The sequence below is a fragment of the Aythya ferina genome (assembly GCF_964211825.1).
Source record: "Aythya ferina genome assembly, chromosome: 7".
NCBI classification, from domain to species: Eukaryota; Metazoa; Chordata; class Aves; order Anseriformes; family Anatidae; genus Aythya; species Aythya ferina.
Genome location: NC_140302.1, coordinates 27,983,332 through 28,001,648, shown reverse-complemented (window position 1 = coordinate 28,001,648; position 18,317 = coordinate 27,983,332). Strand labels below are relative to the sequence as shown.

Here is an 18,317-nt window from a genome sequence, read left to right as displayed (position 1 = left end):
TGAAAGCACCATCTGAAATGATCCCGAGAGAGAAAAGATGTGTGAGCAGATTTCTTGTCATCTGGACAAGGAAGAGGGCAGGACATGAGGTTACTGCCATTGGGACTTTACAATACCTCTCTGCCAAGGTCAATAAATGTCTCATATCACATCTGAAGTTTGCTGTAGAATATTAAAAAGCACCTAACTGAATCATGTGAAGGCTGGGTCCCCCAGAAAGGCTCTTGTGACTGCTGGCTGCAATGAGGTGCTCTGTCCCTGAGGTAGGATTACCTGGTGAAGGAAGGTCAGAGGGGAGGCATGGCACTGCTGAGCAAAGCAATGGGCTGCAGACTAACTTGTACACAGCTCTGATGAAGAAACCACCCCATGAGCCTCTTCAGTGTGTCAGACCTAAGAGCACTTTGAAAATACCTACATTATGTAGCAACTACCACTCTGCTTCTGTAATGGGGCTGAAAAAGCAAAATGGTCCTAGTGAATTCCTGCAACACCTCTCATGACTAACTCTGCAGCTCAGTGGCAAATGTGACTGACTCGGCTAATCCCCATCTTCAAGAAACGTTGAAATAAAATCTGAGGTTTGAACACCCCTGCTTTTTGAATGTTTAGGGTAAACATCTGAAGCCAGAGGTGTCTTGGTCCATCAGTAACAAAAATATTTGTGTGAGCTTGTGCTGTCATCTGCTTCATTTCTGATAGCACTTCACCTGGTGGAAGTAAGCAGAGGGAGAGAATGGCCAGAAGTGATAAACTGCTGTGTTAGAGAGTCGGTAGCCCTCAGCAATGGAATCCTTCTGTTTGTCATAGGCAAGTGCTTTAAAACTTCTATGTCATAGCTTCTTGCAGCACATATCCTTCATTGCTCCTCCTTACAGCTACCACCTGCAACAGAGAGCCCAGAGGAAAAATCACCTCTACAAATAGCACCCATGAGTAACTAGAAAGCACAAAGAAAATTCATGTGGCCATTGTTTGTAGTGATCAGTTCTCTCCAGCAATAGCTGTAAATCAGTGCTTTCCCACTAGCAGTTCTCACTAAAAGCTTTCCTTGAAAAGAAATCTTAGGCATGGAAATGAGGGTAAAATGCTTATGTTCCCAAAGGTTTTGTAGCACTCAGTTCCTTCTAAAATTAATGAATTTTGGACCTACTAGTCCCTTATGTGGCTTTGAACATCCCACTTGGCTAATATTTAAACTGCTGAAGTTTATCGCAGACCCCAAGAGAGCACTGGCAGGACCTGGTGGGATTTAAGAATACCAGCAGCTGGCAAGAAGGAAGAGTCATTCCTTCTTTACATATATGAAATATTTGATTTCCTCACTGCTGAGCCACTACAGTCACTGGAACTTGTAAGTCTTCAATTTCATATGTTAATGAAGGCTTCAATTAATTTTTTAAACAATTAACTTTCAATGGCACGTTTCCCACCCATCATCTGCTGTGGGTAATGTGCCTTAAATTTCACACATCCTTTTGATTTTGTGCTGGGTAAATTTGTCCAAGGACCATACTTTCAATTTTTAAATTTGGCAATACTTAGAGACCTTATTCACCCCAGGACCACCTTGTCTACACTGCAGACAGTGTCTGCACATAGAAAAAAATGTTGCTTGTGTTAGTACCTTGGTCTGTGAGACCTAGTCCCAGCTGGGGGCATTAGCAGGCATTATGGAGCAATTATTTAAGGAGGCAGTGGGACAATTATTAAAGACACATTGCATGTAAACTTTGGAATGAGAATTTGGACTGGGAATATTTGGGTTCTGTGTTGCAGTTTGGTCGTAGCTTTGGTGAAATCTGCTTGAATACCCTCAATGCTAGTTAATACTAAATATTTCAACTTGTTCCACGTGTAGAGGCAGTACTGCATATTCATTTATGATGTGTGCTTTGAAGATGTGACTGAACAGATTGTGTCTTGTTGGTTTCCACTGCTGGAGGCTGCTACAAAAAGAAGTGAGATGTTCAGAATCACTCATTGTGGCGTGATGGAAATGGCAAAATCTTGGGAAAACTTCTGTCAAAAATCATGGGCTTTCATCTCCAGGTTGAAATGCATTCAGTTTTGTACTAGGTCTGAAGGGTGTATTTTGAAATCATTTTTCAAAAAAGCTTATATTACTACTAGATTCCTGCAGATTTCAAGTTGGTTTTCTGTCATTTTAGGCTTAAAAATATAATTGTTTCTATTTGTTACTTCTAGTAAACCCAGCTTGTTATTAAGAAAATCAGAAAAAACAAACAAAAAAAAACAGCCCTTGGGTGGATCATGCTATCAATGTCAGGCTCTAAATAGGATTTTTAAAAATAGTGAATAATGAAGAAATACTTTTTGTTTGAAAAACTAATGTAAAGCAGGAAAACAAAAATTAGCATAATTTGGATTGACCATCCAGTTCTGAGAGAAAACTGTAGAGGTGTCAGTGATCTAATTGTGCCTTAATTATCTGTCTAATGGGACAGGGATACTTTGGAATAGGCAACTAGGCATCAGAAGTATTCATGAAAATGATGCAAAGAATATAAAAGATGATAGAATAAATAATTTCTGTGTGTGCCCAATACTGCGATGTCTTACAATTTAAGATCCCCAAATTAATGTACATTGATTTGAACAGCTCAAAATATGCTGTAAGAGCTAATCAATCCAAAAGTACTTATGAGCAATAATTCAGTCAGCTGGTGAACTAAATGAGTGCTAATGATGAGAGATGAAGACTCCCTACTTTTGTGAGCCATTAGGTAGATTCTCTAATCTGGTACTGAAGGTAATTGTCTACCAATACATATGAAATAATAAAATGTGAAAAAAAAAAAAAATCAGCCCAGCAAGTATTTGATGGGAATTTCCAGAAGCTACTGAGATCGTAAAATTGAAGGTAATTTGTTGTTGACCTTTATATTGGCAATTATGTTTACAAATATCACCTTTTAAAAGAAGGGACAGGTCATACTGTCAGGGCCCTGAGGGCATTAATAGCCCTTAGTGTTTTTGCCCAGCCTTCCCTGGGACCTTTTTCACCCCTGTCATTTCAGATCAGCCCAGGGCTGTCAGTCCTTGTCTGTAGATGTGCCTGTCTATGACCTGCATCCTGAATGGACCTGGACCTGCTCTGTAGGTAGTTTTTATGCTCGATGGACCCACAGGAATATCTTGTACTCTTGCCTCTAGACCTGCTTTTCTTTCCTTGTCTTGAAATTGGAGAGATGTGGATTTGTTGCATGGAACGCTCATTGGGTAAGGAATTGGCTGGATGGTCGTGCTCAAATAGTTACGGTCAACACAATTGTGCAAGTAGACACCAGTGACAAGTGGCATTCCTCAGGGGTCAGTACTCGGACCAGCACTGTTTGACATTTGTTGGTGACATGGACAATGAGATTGAGTGCATCCTCAGCAAGTTTGCCGCTGACACCAAGCTGTGTGGTGCGGTCAATACGCTGGAGGGAAGAGATCCAAAGGGACCTTCACAGGCTTGAGAGCTGGGCCAGTGCGAACATCCTGAAGTTCAACAAAGCCAAGCACAAGGTTCTTCACATGGGTTGGGACAATCCCAAGCACAAATATTGGCTGGGTGGAGAATGGAGCCAGTACCTAAAGGGGGCTACAGAAAAGCTGGGAAGGGACTTTTTACAAAGGAGTGTAGTGATAGGACAAGGGACAATGACTTTAAACTAAAAGAGGGTAGATTTAGATTAGATAAAAGGAATAAATTCTTCACTCAGAGGGTGGTGAGGCCCTGGCACAGGCTGCCCACAGAAGCTGTGGATGCCCCATCCCTAGAGGTGTTCAAGGCTAGGCTTGATGGGGCTTTGAGCAACCTGGTGTGGTGGGAGGTGTCCCTGCCCATGGCAGGGGGTGAAACCAGATGATCTTTAAAATATTTAAAGCTGCCTGTAGTATCTGGAAAGAATGGGAAGTTTTTGAACTATTTTAAGTTTAAAGGGATGAGAAGGAAATAGTCAAATAAGCATTTTACTCTGGTGTTTCACAGGAACAGCAAGTTAATTAAAAAGTGACATTTGCACAACAAAATGATGATGTTTCTAGAAACAGAGACACAATGAAATAACTAGGCAGAATGAGAGGAAGGGAAATCAATCCTTCCTTCCCTCTTTCCTTTTTTCCCCCACACTAAAACTTCATCTCATTGTTAGTCAAACACCAAACATCAAACACACAGCTTTCTTGTCCGTGGCATAATTAATGATGAAACACTTCTGACAATATTTCTGCTTGCTCAGCACCAGCCAGTTGCTTGTGCAGCTTTCCTGAGATGTTGGAATTCATCTCTTCAAACCCAGATGATGATCCCTCTATTAGAAAGGTGGAGAAATGCAAGTTTCTATGTCCTCTGTTTGCAGCTGTTGGAAGTTCTTCTGAACTCTCTTCATCTCTCACAAGGGGAAAATTACAGGTATAGGAGAGTTAGGCTGTGTATCTTTGTCACTACAGGCTATTTATTATTATTTCATAGCAGAGAAAGATAATCTTTGCTTTTAATTTAATTATGTTAGATTCCTAAACATGACTTAATACGTTAATGGGAGCTCGCACTGAATCTCTGTTACAGTTTCCTGACTCTTTGGGCTCAAGCACTTATGAAGATTTAGGTGATTTGTTTCAAAATCCATTCCTCTGTGGACTGCTCGTTTTTTTTTTGTGATGTTTAATGCTGTACTAATTCCTACTTGCTGCACAATGTGCTAATTACTTTTGAAAAGGATTTCACACTTTACTGGGGAAATAAAAAAGAAATTGTTTCAGGTACTACGTAGAAAAATAGTGTGGACAGGATGGTGACTGAAGATTTGCCCATTAAAGCATCAAATTGATCCTGGTGTCACTTTAACTGCAGCTGTGGCAAGTGCCACCAAAGGATTAAACAAAAGAGACTTTAACTGTTGCAATTCAGGCATGAAATTCCAGGTGCATTGAGTTTAATATATGCTTATTCAGAACACTGGGAATCAATTAGCTGGGTGTCCATACATATGGTCTCAGTTTGCTTGGACATATGATCTCTTAGTATGTGGGCATTTGGTTTATACTAATCTTGGCTTAATTGTTGCTTTTGCCTCCTTTCTGGGGATCAGCCTTGTAGTTTAAAAGATGTATGGGCTCTACAGCCAAAATCAGGCTCTGTGATGGGCTTTATGGTAAAAATTTCCTTATCCAGAGGTGAGTTTCAAGGCGTACAAAAAGACTGTCAATGACCAGAATGAACAGCTCTGGATTCAGCAGGCTGGATCCAGAAAGCTGATCTGTGAAGCCACAGGAGCAGATGTGACTCCATGCAGACCTTGGGAGATCAAGACCAGGCAGAGGGTGAACTATACATACATTGAATCTAGTCCCTTTCTGAGGCATGAAACATGGGAAAGGATGCACATGCACAGAGATTTGGTTTTGTTGCACTGTTGTGCTTAAAACACTTGCTGATAGCTGTGGCATTTACAACTGAGGCACTGCAGAAGCCCCATTTAAAGGTGATGGATATCGGTCCTATCTACATTCAACAGGAAGAAGACATCTGTTTGCCCACGTTGGCTAAAGTGATCATTATCACCAATGCATGAAATATACCTTCTGCTTTATAATAAGTTTTTCCCTAGAAGCAGTCTCAACATGAAAGATATGAGTCTTCAGCTGTATTTCAGATGCTGCAAGGCTCAGGTATGCTGAGGTCTGTTATTAATGGTTTGATCTGCTGCACCTGGAATAACAATGCACAAGGGTCTGCTGTGCATTTAAGTTTCTCTGTTGAATGTTAAATTATCTACATCAGCTCAGGCAGTGTGCAAGCAAGCTGATGCATTTCTATCATGTCATCAAAGCAATGCACCATATTTGAATTCTGCAGCAGTAAAAACAGACCCCAAAAAAGCCACTTGTCTTAAGTAATGCATTGTGTGTCATGACTATTCTTATAACTGATGGCATTGCTGTTAGTTTTGCTACAATATTAACCAGTTTATATTAATTTTCAATTTTGTTTTGTAGTTCTTAAGTGAACTTCACATTTGCCAGATAATATCCAGAACACAAAATGCTATTTAGTAGAAAACAGCAATAAAATTACTGTATAACTTCCTGCATGTGTGTTTTAATTAATCAAAGAAAATATTCTGAGTGGAACATAAAACAATTAATTCTGACTATGAGACAAAGGTGAAATATTTAACTACTCTCTTAGGTAAGCACAAGGAAAAAAGCATGAAGCTGAAAAAAGAGAGATTAAAGAACATTTCTCTGGAAGCATAGGGAAAGCTTCAAGGGGAAGATAACTGAAAAAGAGAGTTGGTGGGTAGAGCCCAGGAGAGAAAAGATTGCTAACAACATTTTGAGAGTTTTAGTGTTTGATTTCTGTGAAAAGATCTGCATGTAAAACATGGAGATTGATCCTAAGCAAAACCAAATTGTCTGATATTGAAATGCTTGTTCTATTTTTTACTATATAGAAAGAAAGCATAAATAAAAGAAAATATTTTAGTGGATACCAAGAAAAAAACATGTCATCATTCTCACAGTTGGGGGACTTGAGGTTTAATCTGAGATCCAACTGAAAGCAGGTGGGGGCATGCGTTCATGGATACAGAGTCCTAAAGAAACTGAATCATTTCCAAATGTGTTTATAACTTCAGGACAGGTAAATTAAAAGTGCAGATATCCTTATGGTTTACTTAAGTCTGAAGCACAGGAAAATCTGTAGAAATACTAATGTTGTCTTTGGAAGACTTACAAGGACACATAAAATATTTCTCCTGTAAAAACCACTCATGTTTTATCAACATTACATTATGCACTTCCCACTGTTGGTGTGCCTTGGTCTCAGATTAGTTCATTGTTCTCACCTGCAAAATGACATACACACACACATACTCCAGGTGAAGCCAAGTTCCTAGCTTAACAAGCCAGTACACCACAGAGGATAAAATCTGAAGGAAGAAGCAGAAGCTTTTTTTAGACTGTGGAAGATGACTGTATTTTCATTTGGGCTGTTAGGAGAAGAATGTGCTCTTTGGACAAGGTCTGGTTAAATGTAAGTGCTTTACAATGCCTTGGTGGGGTGAAATTAAAATGGTGATGTGGGTGGAATTTACCTGAAAATATTATAAGCCTGAAGGGTTTTTGCAGCTACAGACTTCTGAAGATGTGTGTAAGTTACAGCTGTGGAATGTTGAATTCCTGAGATGCAAGCATTGTGTCTTAACTAAGTGATGGTGGAGAGCTGCGGGTAGGTCATGTTTAGTCTAGAGGGAAACTAGCAATTAGATTTTGCTGTTGAAATCCACTCAAAGGATGAGTTTAGGAATCTCTTTACCTAGTCTCAAAAGATTAATGTGTAAGGTTCTATATATGCGTGTTTCCTACCTTGTTAAATACAGGCCTGGTTTGTTTCTTCCCTAATTACTATAACATTTTCTTCAGAAGCTGACTTAACTTGTAGGCTGTATTGCTCTATTTTGAGCCCTGCTTTCTTTGGGCTGTGTGTGCTGGGCTAACTCTCTCACAAGAGATTTTACTACCTATTAGAGCTCTAGCAGGCCTGAAATGTAGATGCATCAAAGCAAGCATTGAGGTTTTTTGCTTATTTCTTAACGTAGCAAAGATGCTGCAACTAAGACCTAGTTATTTCCAGGTGCTCTACGTAAAATGTAATTATATTCCTGTAGAGTTACTGTCTGCCTCTCTGTATTGCCCCACAATAGGGACTAAAACTGCCAGTGATGTGAGGGAGTCCTAGGTTTTCTCCTGGAGACATTTTACCCCAGTAAGATATACTCATTGATATAGTGCTGAGCCTCAGTAAAATACCTCATTGGTAAGGGGATGTGGATGTTACTCAAGGCAATACAGATGAACATACAATTTCAGCTTTTTCAGATCTTTATGTTAGGGTAGCGCATCAGTGCTCCTGGAAGGGAGATTTCTTTTAGATACATTGTTTAGAAAAGGCATGGAATCAAACTATCAACAAAACCTGTGTCAGGAATGTCACAGAATCCTCCAGTTGTCCTGCATCCTTTTATTCTTTCAGGAAGGGAAATAAACTGTTACGGAGTCTGTGCTAGATACCTGTTTTACCTGAGGACTGATGAGAGCTGCAGAAGTACTGCTAATCAGGGATGCAAGCCTTGCTTCTGTCTTTAGTGTTTCTTGTTTTTATTCACACTTCAGCTGTGATTGTAGGCCCTTTTTTTGGAAGGGATAAAATGGTGCAGGATGAACTCTGAGCTGCAGACTGAGTTGTTATATGCTGGCTGCTGAACTTGGCAGACAGACGTTGTAATTTCAGAGCGGTGGCTGTGACACGGACTAGGCCAAGCTCTGTAGGTCCTGGATAACAGAGAATGTAATAAACTACTTGTCAAAAAGCGAAGGTAGAGCTCAATGAGCACAACTTAATTAACGATAGGATGTCCATTGTGTGATAGAGAGAGCAGCACAAAATACACAATTTTTCTCCTGTATACTAAATAACATTTTTTTTCTTGTTGGTGGATTCATGAATCATTAATTCATAAGCAAATAAAACCTTTATCAACAAGCTAGTCATAGCAGTAGCCTGTGGATTTTGATTAACTATGTAATATCAGGAGTCAAAACTTGCGTTCAGGTTGTACTTCAATGAAATGTAATATAGACATCTTTCAAAAACTTGTGCGTGTTGAATATTCAGGTGATTAATGGAGGAAAGGAGATATGTTGAACACTGGGCATAATTTATTACACTCTTGCACTCCTCTGTAACCTGCAGAGCAGTCAGTGGGGTGCTGCAGCATACAGCCAAGCCCTGTAACAGGGCTCTCTGCAGGCTGTGATAAATGGAGAGAGTTACCCAGTGGGGAGCAGGCCTTCCCCAAAGGACAATGCAATGGGGAAATAAGGCTCTGTGTGTGTGTGGTAGGGCTGTGCTTTTCATGTAGGAGTGGCCTTGAAAATAACTAAATCAGTTAATCACATAAAATGTCAGCCTTATGCCTGTTCTCAGAGAAATGCTGTGCTAGGCTAAATAGGAAAAATGAGGTGTTGGGGAGTGGTAGGCTGACTGAATGGGAGAGCTCAGCTTGAATAATGTGTTTTTTGGTTTGTTTCTAACAAACACTGCTGTGTGAGTAATTCTTTGCTTGGTTGAAGACCTTATTCAGCCAGCAAATCTGAGCAAATAGGGCAATACTCAGCAATGCTTATGAACAAGGGTGTTGTATGAAGTGGATGAGTGTGAATATGGCTCTTGGTTTTGAACAGGAAGGTTGGCAGGTATTTAGATATTGACAAGCAGCAGCTTGCAGAGCTGCTGGGAGAGAAAAATCTTCCCAGACCTCGTGCTGTCTAGGTGTGGAGAAGCACACCTGGAGCTCTCTCCTCTTTCTGCACAGCATGCATCTGCACCTCTTGCTCCTGGTTTATTGAAGCTATATTGCAATACCTGTTTATTTTTGTGTGTGTGTTTTTCTGAGATGTCTGTTATGTGCAGATGTGCTGTAAGTCTCATGCAGGGAATAGCTACATTTTGTGAGTATTTTGCAGGGATGTAGTTGGGAGCTACAGGTGGTTAAAATGAGTAGAAAGTAGTGAGTTTAAGAGCATGTTATCTAAAAATAAAATGTGGCAAGCTTGGGTGTCCTGTTCTTTATTGTGTGGGATAGTACTATTTAAATCTTATGCTATTGCATTAAACATCTTGCATTTTTTTCTGAAAGGGTTGATTTTAACTTGCTAAAGGTAATTTGTTTCACCCTGTCTGTAAATAAACAATTCTACTGCATGGAAAAAACAAAACAAAACAAAACTCTTCCATTCATGTCAAGTGTGACTTCTGAACATGTGCTTAATTGAATATTCCTTTAAAAAATGTTTTAGCTTATCTCCCTCTGGCAAGGATTTGTTTAATGTGGTCTCAGACTTTTCTGTGTTTCTATCGAGATTTCTTCACTAAAATATGGCTGCACTTTGAAATGACTCCAGCAGTGAGAGCTATGTTTGGTTCTCATTCATTACCTAAACTATACCAGGCTAAAAATCCTTCATTTAGAATCACAGGTTGTGTACATGTCAGTAAAAGTCACTAATTTTTTTTCCTGATCTGCAGGAGGGTTGAACTAAATTCCTTGCCTTGTGTAGGTCTTTTAATAAATCACTGATCTTCCTGATAGAGAAATGGAAGTAATTAATAGTGTATGCTATGTAGCTTCTGCAATCTCCAAGCTCTGTAGGTTGCTTCACAACAAGGAAGATAAGCTTTTTACTGGGGCCCTGATGATGTGAGGCCCCAGTGATAGCCACTTCATGAGTTCCCTGTGACTGGTAGGTCCAACAGTGTCCCCAAAGTTTCTGTGGGCAGAAAGTGCAGGTGAATCCTACCCACAAGCTTAGTTCTTGCACAGATGAGCTGATGCAAGCCTTCAATTCAAAATTTGTCTGGACTCTTAAGGTTCTGCTGGGTTAAACGTTTCTCATGTTGGCTGGCTTCTGATGAACCTGTTCATTTACCTCAACCTCAATATTGGTTAGTGGTGACTACACTTTGATCCTAGTTACATGGGTTTGCCACAGATGTGCAACTGCTCAGTATCCAGAACTTGCACTCTTGCGTCTGCTGTTTTCTAATCATAATCTGTCATAAATATCACAAATTATTTTCCCATACTTTCCCTTCTGGAGACTGGGAAACAGCTGCTGAAGAATATTTGTTCTTACGGGTAGAACTTTAAGCAAACAAAAAAAAACATTCACATTCATTTAGCTGTTGTTGGGGTAAGCTTTCCTACCTTTAGCATGAAAAATTGGCCAATTGAATGTTATAAAAAGCTTATCTTTCCTTATTCTAACCCACTTCACAGGGAATTCACATACCTGTCTGTGGTGAACTAAATGTGATTTAGCATTAAACAACCTAGTATGCCGCTTTTCAGTCTAATCTACAATGAGCAGATAATTGGAGGGGATTCTTAATTTTTAAGGAAGTAATCATCGTGAAGTAGTCCTTGCTGCCTGGCCAAGGCTTTCATTGAAAAACTCTGCCTTTCTGAGTAACATCCTGAAGGAAATCTTTCTTGGTGAAAGAGTTCTTGATCACATTCTTTTTCACGTTTATTCTATGTTTTGATCTTTATAACAGGCAAGTACTGTAATGGTTTACTTTCTGAGAAACTGGTATTGTGGCCTGCCCCTTAGGGATGTCTGGGGAGGCACAAAGAATTACAGCTGCCATTAAACTTCTTGCAGCAATTGCAAATTGAAAACACAAGAATCCAGGAAAAGTGTCTTGCAATTATCTTAGAGTCACAGACATACAGCAATGCTTAATTCACTTGTAAATTAGGAAAGATGCTCTGGTGTTGAGAAACATGTCTGCATATTTTAGCAATATGATGAATTGCTTAGAAGCTTTCAATCTAGTGTTGTTTACTCTGTCACCTCTCTCAGCATACTGTATTTTAATTAGTACACACAATTAAATGACGACGGTTAAGTCTTTAGCAAGTATGAATCAGTATCTGTGTAATACAACTTACTAGACGCCTGCATGGGAAGTAACATAGGAAATGCTCAATAGCTGAAGCAGAAGATGAAACCTTCAGTTGGTATATATGTATAAAGCAGACAGCCATTAATGCAAAATGTCAATAATAGATGTAAGAGCTTGTCTTGAACAACTCTGCTCTGCTGATGGAAATGCTTTCCTCTGGCAGCTGACTGACATTACAGTCAGTCTTCTGTAGTGAAGACTTCTGAAGGTGCCTTCTACAACTGAATGCTGAAAAAGTGCAATTTTGTGCTCCAGATCTGGCTATGGATGTTGACATCAGCATCAACTTGGTCTTTTTTTTTTTTTTTTTAAAAAAAAAAAGGGGGGGGGTAGAGTGGATCTTAGCAGTAAACTGGGCTGTTTTCAAATAAAGCTCATGGCTTGGTGGGGATGGTGCCTCTCTGAGGCTCATTTTTAAGAATTGCCTTGTGTTAACAGTGGTCCTTGGCAAAGAGCAGGAGTTCTGTCCTTGGGATTTCAGTTTTTGAGCACCAGTTCCTGCTGCACATGATCTCTGCAGCATCAGAACTCTTATTTGCTGGGCTCAGTCCTGATGTGTGGAAACATTACAACTCAGAGGCTTTGTGTATGCACAGAGCAATGAGATGCTGTTGGGTGATGGGCACAGCTCTGCTACTGAGTAAAGACTGAGTTAACCTAACTGCTGTTCACTGGGGACACCAAGAAACAAGCTTGAAATAATGATATTTAGAGTTACTCCAAGATCATAATGTCATCAGTCCTGCTCTTGCCTGAAGAGGCGCAGTATCAATACTCATGGGAGGGTTTCCTGTTAGTGCCTATCTGGAAAGACTGCTGGCCCTGTACTGTCACCATGTTATTTTTGTGTATGGCTTTTATGAAAGCTTCCGAAACAAGACATGGATCCTGTCAAGCTTATATTGCCTGCATGATATAGAAAGACTTCATAATGCTAAAATTGGAAAGAGCTTAACTTCCTTATTGTCACTTCATGACCTGTCTGAAGCTTTACTGCTCTTTTTTTAATGTTCCTACATGAAGCTTTTTTTGGAGTGACCTTCCTCTGAACTTGGTCCATCCTGTAAATTGCTGTGAGCAAAAGTCCTGTAGTGTGTGTGAAACAGTGTGAATGAATACTCATAGGATGATCAGAAGCACCTTAAAGATCTGCATAGGAGAACAGTGAACTAGGCAAACAAGAGTCTTTAAAGATAACTTCAGCATCACTAGTGCCTTTGAGTTACTCCTCAGGAGTAAGAGATTTACTTCGCAAGTTAAAAACTGTAGGATGATAGTTATTACCAATTCCCTGGGTGACAGCTAACTTTAAACCTGAATTTCAATTATATAAAACAGTACCTAAGCTGAAACAAATCTTCAGATTTACTCAGGGAGGAATATGTATTAAAGCAATTTCAAATAGAAATAATTAATGCTTCTGCCCTTTAAAACAAAATAAAAAACTCTGCATGCCCATTAACTAATTACCCTCCTGCCTGCTGATATTAAACTTAATACTGAAGCATTGCATTCATATCCACAGCTGTCATTCTTGTCTATAAATAATTTTAATTATGCTCACAGAAAATTGTAAGGCACTTACATTGTGCGCAGAGCACTGAGACTTAATTATTACTTGATTGCATATAAGAAGGGGTTGGCGTAAATAACTCTGAAAGCCTAGACCAATGTGTACAACAGTGCTTCTACAAAACAAGTATTTTCATACCCCTGGTGATTTAAGTGGGACTGTGACACTTGATTATTTTATTTACTTTTCCATTTTGGCTACATTCCAGTTAAAGTCAGGCTGTGTTTTTCTGCTAGAGTTTTCTTACCCAAAGGAATTCCAGTAAGCTCTACTGCTCACAGAACAACCTGAGGTTATTTTCTATGGGTTTCTATAATGTTTTATAAGATACAAAGCCCCACTTTAAGCTTCTGTTGTAGCACATCTGCTCGTAACCCCTCTTCTGGGTGGATTCCAGAGCCCTTCACCTCAACACTAAATAATAATTTTTGCACATTCCCACAGTTTTTAGCAATAATTTTAGTCTGCAAGGCTTTCAAGGGACAGCTTCTTTCCCTGGCTTATTTTTTAGGGGGTGTTACACTCAAGGATGCTGTTCTGTTTTTTTTTTTTTTTTTTTCCTTTCTTTGGAGCAGCTGAATCTGTACTCTCTCACTGATGTTACTGAGCTTCCTCTGATCCCTGATGAGACTGTGATCACTAAGACTGGCCTTTAGTCATACAGCCTCACAGTCCTGAGTCTGAAGGGGTTATAAGTGGTCTGAATGAAGGGGTTGCATTCAACTTGCATTGATAGTATGTATGTGTAAAATCCTGCTCCAGGGAGATGCATCGTTTTCAGCCATCTGACCAGTAGAGCTACTGCAGGTGTCCAGTGAGAAGGACGGATGGACAGGGATGTTTTTGGCTTTATTGCTCCTCCCTGGAGGAGCTGTACTTCAGCCCTTCAGAGGAGGGGGACTGTACTTCAGTATCCCAACCTTGGTCACCTAATATTCCAAGATGAAATGCTGTTGGAAAACATTTTGGACAGCATCAACTTGTAGAAGCTCCTCAGTACTCTCAGCTGGTAAAGTGATGTCTACTCTGTCCATGTTAGGTTTTTTTTCAGATGGATGAGTTCTAGCTAACTTCACTGAGCTGCACCAGACCTGTTGTGCTATGGATTAGGGCATAATGTCCATGGCTGGGGTCCATCTAGCATTGTATCCTGACTCTAGCAGAGGTCCAGGTGAATGCTTGTGTACTGCTGGTGGTAATCATTTGCCGTGAGCAGTCTCCCACCTTCTATTTTTCAGCTGAAAACTTCTTGAGGTAGGAATGGTTTCTTGCTATTTTTAACCCTCAATTAATTTCTTTTAATTTCTGGAAGAAATATAACCTCAACATCCATCTGCCTAAAAAGGAATGCTTTGTCTCCTAAGCCTGAAAATCCCTTAGAAATCCCCCAAGATTCTTTCCCTCTTTCTCATCACAACAAAGAAGGCTACACAGCTAGACGTTAGGCAGAGTTTACAAGTCCTGAAGCAATATATCCCAATTCCAAGAACTGATTCAAAGGTAGCTCCTTACTAATGTGGTTACTGAGCAAGCTGTGGGGATAGGATGGCGTCTGTGTGGCACAGGAGACCCTGGGAGTCTGTAAAGCAGAGGTTATGGAAGCTGCTTTTCTTCCTAGGTGTTTTTCTCAACATGAGACTGGAGCTGTCACAAACAGAAAGATGAGCAAGCTTGTGGCTCAGCCTTTGGGCTGCATGTGGGAAGGCACATCCTGCGTTTCCCAGCAGGAGACAGATGGGGACTGACATACATCTGCACAGAAAATATTGTACAAAGGAAAAGGACATTTAAGTGAAAAGCATCTTGTTATAAAAAATACATCTTCAGATTTGAAGGGAAAGAAAAACTGTGTGGGGAAAACTGAGTCAGGTACGGTGCGGCAAAATCATTTAAAACACGAACAAGAGAAGCCTGTCCTTGTAGAGTAGTTGACAAAATGTTCCTGTGTCAGATCGGTGCTGTACAATGTTTATAACATCCTGGAGGGTGAAAGTCTCATCTTTCATGTTATGAGAGGTGCCTCCAGAGCTATGTTGCTAACTTTGAAGCTGTACTGTGGATTTATGAACCTACCATGCAGTATTGTCAGCCCAAATAATATTGGTCTATGGTAGTGTATGGCCCCCAGCATTATGACTTCAGGAGTACAAGGAAATAAAAATGTTTCAAAGACATCTGTATCTTGTTGTTTGGGATCTGCCTGTTTCTGTGGATGACTAGCACTGATTTTTTTTTTTTTTTTTTTTTTTTGCATATTGGAGGATCTGCTCTGGTGCAGCAGGCAATCTTGTTCTGATGTCCTGCATCCCAGTGATTTCTACTTACAACTCTCTAAATGGGTCCTCTAGATATACTTAGTGTGGTGCTTCCTTGCTTGTCTCCAAGACCTCCAAATGACTCATTGATTTGATCCCCTTGGTCACCTGGGCTCCTCCCTCCCTTCTCCAGGTGTAAGGAGGGCTTACCTCCAGGTGTATGCAGGGCTTCCACCCAAGCCCTGAAAGGACCAGTGGGCTGTCCTGAAGGGAGGAAGGGTCTGCTGACCTTTTCTGTTGTCTTTTCCTCTTCAGTGGAAACAGCAGCAGGTTGCTAGAAGAATCTGCAAGGCACTAATATTACCCCATCAGGCAGGCAACTGAGGCAAGCAGGGAGGAATTATGAAGGAATAAGTAGAACCATGCTTGGGTTTGTGATCTAGAGCTTATAATGTCTCTTCAGTTGTGTGTTTTTTTTTTTTTGAGTCAGCAGTATAGCTCGGTGTATAGCTGACATATTAGGAGCTCAGTATAGGCACAGGTAGCTTTCTTCTATGCCATTGTTTAATTACTGGATAGATTCTGGAGAAAGCTAAAGAAGTTTAAATGCAAGCTTTTAAGAAGTCATCTTGTCACTTTTTCTGTGATAGGAGGAACTGTTTTTTCTGTCCTCTATCCTCAGTTAAATTGTTTTGGGGCAGAGTTGGAGGGCATAAAAATTTTGAGGATATGCATTCATTTTTAACATGAATACTTTTGAGGTTCATAAATGTCTCACTTTTTTGGCACTCTGTTCTTTTTCCTGAATGGTAGAGCATGATCATCATCAGAAATAATAGCTAATGATATTTCTAACCTGATGAAATGACCAGTTATTTGTAATTTCTAAGGATCAACCTAATTGAGACTTCTTAGAACCAAAGTAGGGGAAATAAGTGGGGAACTACTCTTTATGTCTTATCTTAGAGATGTAATTCCTCAGGTGTTTGTTTTTTTTTTTTTTTTTTTTCCTTTGAAATACTGTTTGTTTCAATGACCAGCATGGAGTTTAGTTGCTAATTGTTTTACTGCTGATTATTCTTAACTATGCTGATCCTAAGAATCTTTGCAAAGTCTGCATTGCTCCTTGACTTATTTTCTAATACTTTTAAAATATTCAGTTTCCTTAGGGTATTTTATGTTCCTGCAATCTTCAGATAAGGTATTTCTAGGCAAATGCACAAAATAAGGTCACATTAATTTTGCTGTTCTTGAGGAAGTGTCTTAACATAAGTTTAATTTTCTAATAATGCTAAAACAAACTTTGTCCCAGTACCTTCAGAAATAAGAATTGAAATCTCTTGGCTCCCATATTGTCCACTGAGCTTTCTGCAAATAGAAAGTATCTGCTATCTGTTTGGAGACTACTGTAGATCTTTGCTATTGTAGTACTCCAAAATATCACTGTGCTTCTGTACTCAAAATTGTCACAACTGTGAAATGGTAAGCACCTTGGTTATTATCAATGGTCAATGAGTTTGAAACAGTGTCATTGTGACCTAAAGTGTATTTGTAATTTCAGGTGCCTGCAGGTAGGCATTAGGGCATGACTTTATTAGACTTTATTTGATATGACTTCAGGTTTGTTTCTTGCTGTGGTCCAGAGTCCCTTGCGCCACATGTCAATGTGTGGCCTCAGGGAGATTCTAAGACCTAGCTGACCTGATGTGAGAACCAACTTGTTTTTCTGGGATAGACTTGGCCAATAAAATAATATGGTCAGACTTGCATCCTCTGGCTCCCTGTGGACCACAGAGATGGGACAACCATGCAGACAGGGACAGAAACACAGTTCTTGCAGGCACTCTCCTGTCTGCATTGCTTGTTTTGTAAAAATTTACTTTTCCATAAAAAATACACTGGCATTTCATTTGATGTTGCTGCTTTTTCTACCAATTTTTTTTCTGCTCCTTGACTGTATTGCTCTTCCCTGGTGTTGCATAATGAACTGAATTGGGAAATGATCTTGTTTAAAAGCAAAAGCAACTGTTTCAATCCTTAGGAGAGGGTGGTAACTGGATGCATGTATCAGGGAAAGGGGTAGCCCTGACCCCTGAGGTGATCTGGAGGGAAGTGGAACTGAAATGAGAACAGCAGAGCCTGAGCACTGAAAAATGATATAAACTGCTCCAACCTGGGAATTGGTCCCAAAGGTACCACAAGTCCTGGTACGGTCTTATTACTCTTGGTAGCAACTCCCCCATGTTTTGAGGTGTCATGGTGGGAAGTTTTCAGTCAAAATAAGGGACTAGGGTGCAGCAGAACTTGCTTCAATGAAAAATGAGTATTTCTTAGAACCTGTGGAAAGCTCTGATAGCTTGTCAGTCCACAGTGCACATTCCCAAGAGTAATCCTGTGTCTTGGAGAAATCAAAACTGGTAGATGTTTCTGTTGCTATAGTGACTGTCCTCTTTTAATAATGGTAAATAATTGTGCAACTGATTGGCTCATTAGCAGCTATTACAGGTTTAACTTGCCTCTGTCTCACACATAGTTCTTGCTCATTAGTGTTGAGGCTTTCCTATCTTGTGTTTGTGGTTTTTTTTTTTTTTTTTGGTGCATCATTTTGGCTTAGGTATAAAATGAACTCTTTCCATGTGTTTAAATCATTTTCATGCTGTGTAAGTATTTAGTGAGAAACTTGTGAAGCAAGTTCAATGTGACCGAATAGTAAGCCATCGGTTAACCCTTGGCGAGCTAAAGCCAGCTTCGAGGACAACCTGCCTGCAACATTGGTGGCTTTGTGAGGCACTATGACCTGGAGCTTCCCTTTCCTGAATTACTTCTGCCCTTATTATTTCTTTTTGCTGGCCACTGAGAGACAGGTGATGGTGGAGTAGTCTTGCCATCCCATGATGGCCACCAATGTTAAAACCACAGCTGAGGCTACTTTCACACTTGGGATGTG

The 18,317-nt window shown here is 40.0% G+C and overlaps 1 protein-coding gene across 32 annotated transcripts in view; it reads left to right on the top strand.

The window, feature by feature from the left end:
- The first annotated feature begins 6,899 nt into the window (after nucleotides 1-6,899).
- LOC311439702 (uncharacterized protein) overlaps nucleotides 6,900-18,317 on the top strand; it is a 238,835-nt gene continuing 227,417 nt past the window's right edge. For 24 of the 32 annotated variants that reach the window (XR_014694903.1, XR_014694904.1, XR_014694922.1 and 21 more), the window contains exon 1: nucleotides 6,900-7,048. Coding sequence is in view for 7 of the 32 variants with exons in the window: in XM_084525721.1 (XP_084381847.1) it covers nucleotides 7,019-7,048 (30 nt within the window). In the remaining 25 variants the exon portion in view is untranslated. Of the gene's footprint in view, nucleotides 7,049-7,080; nucleotides 7,166-18,317 lie in introns of those variants that run through there. The other 8 variants (XR_014694913.1, XR_014694919.1, XR_014694909.1 and 5 more) reach the window with 7 other exon arrangements.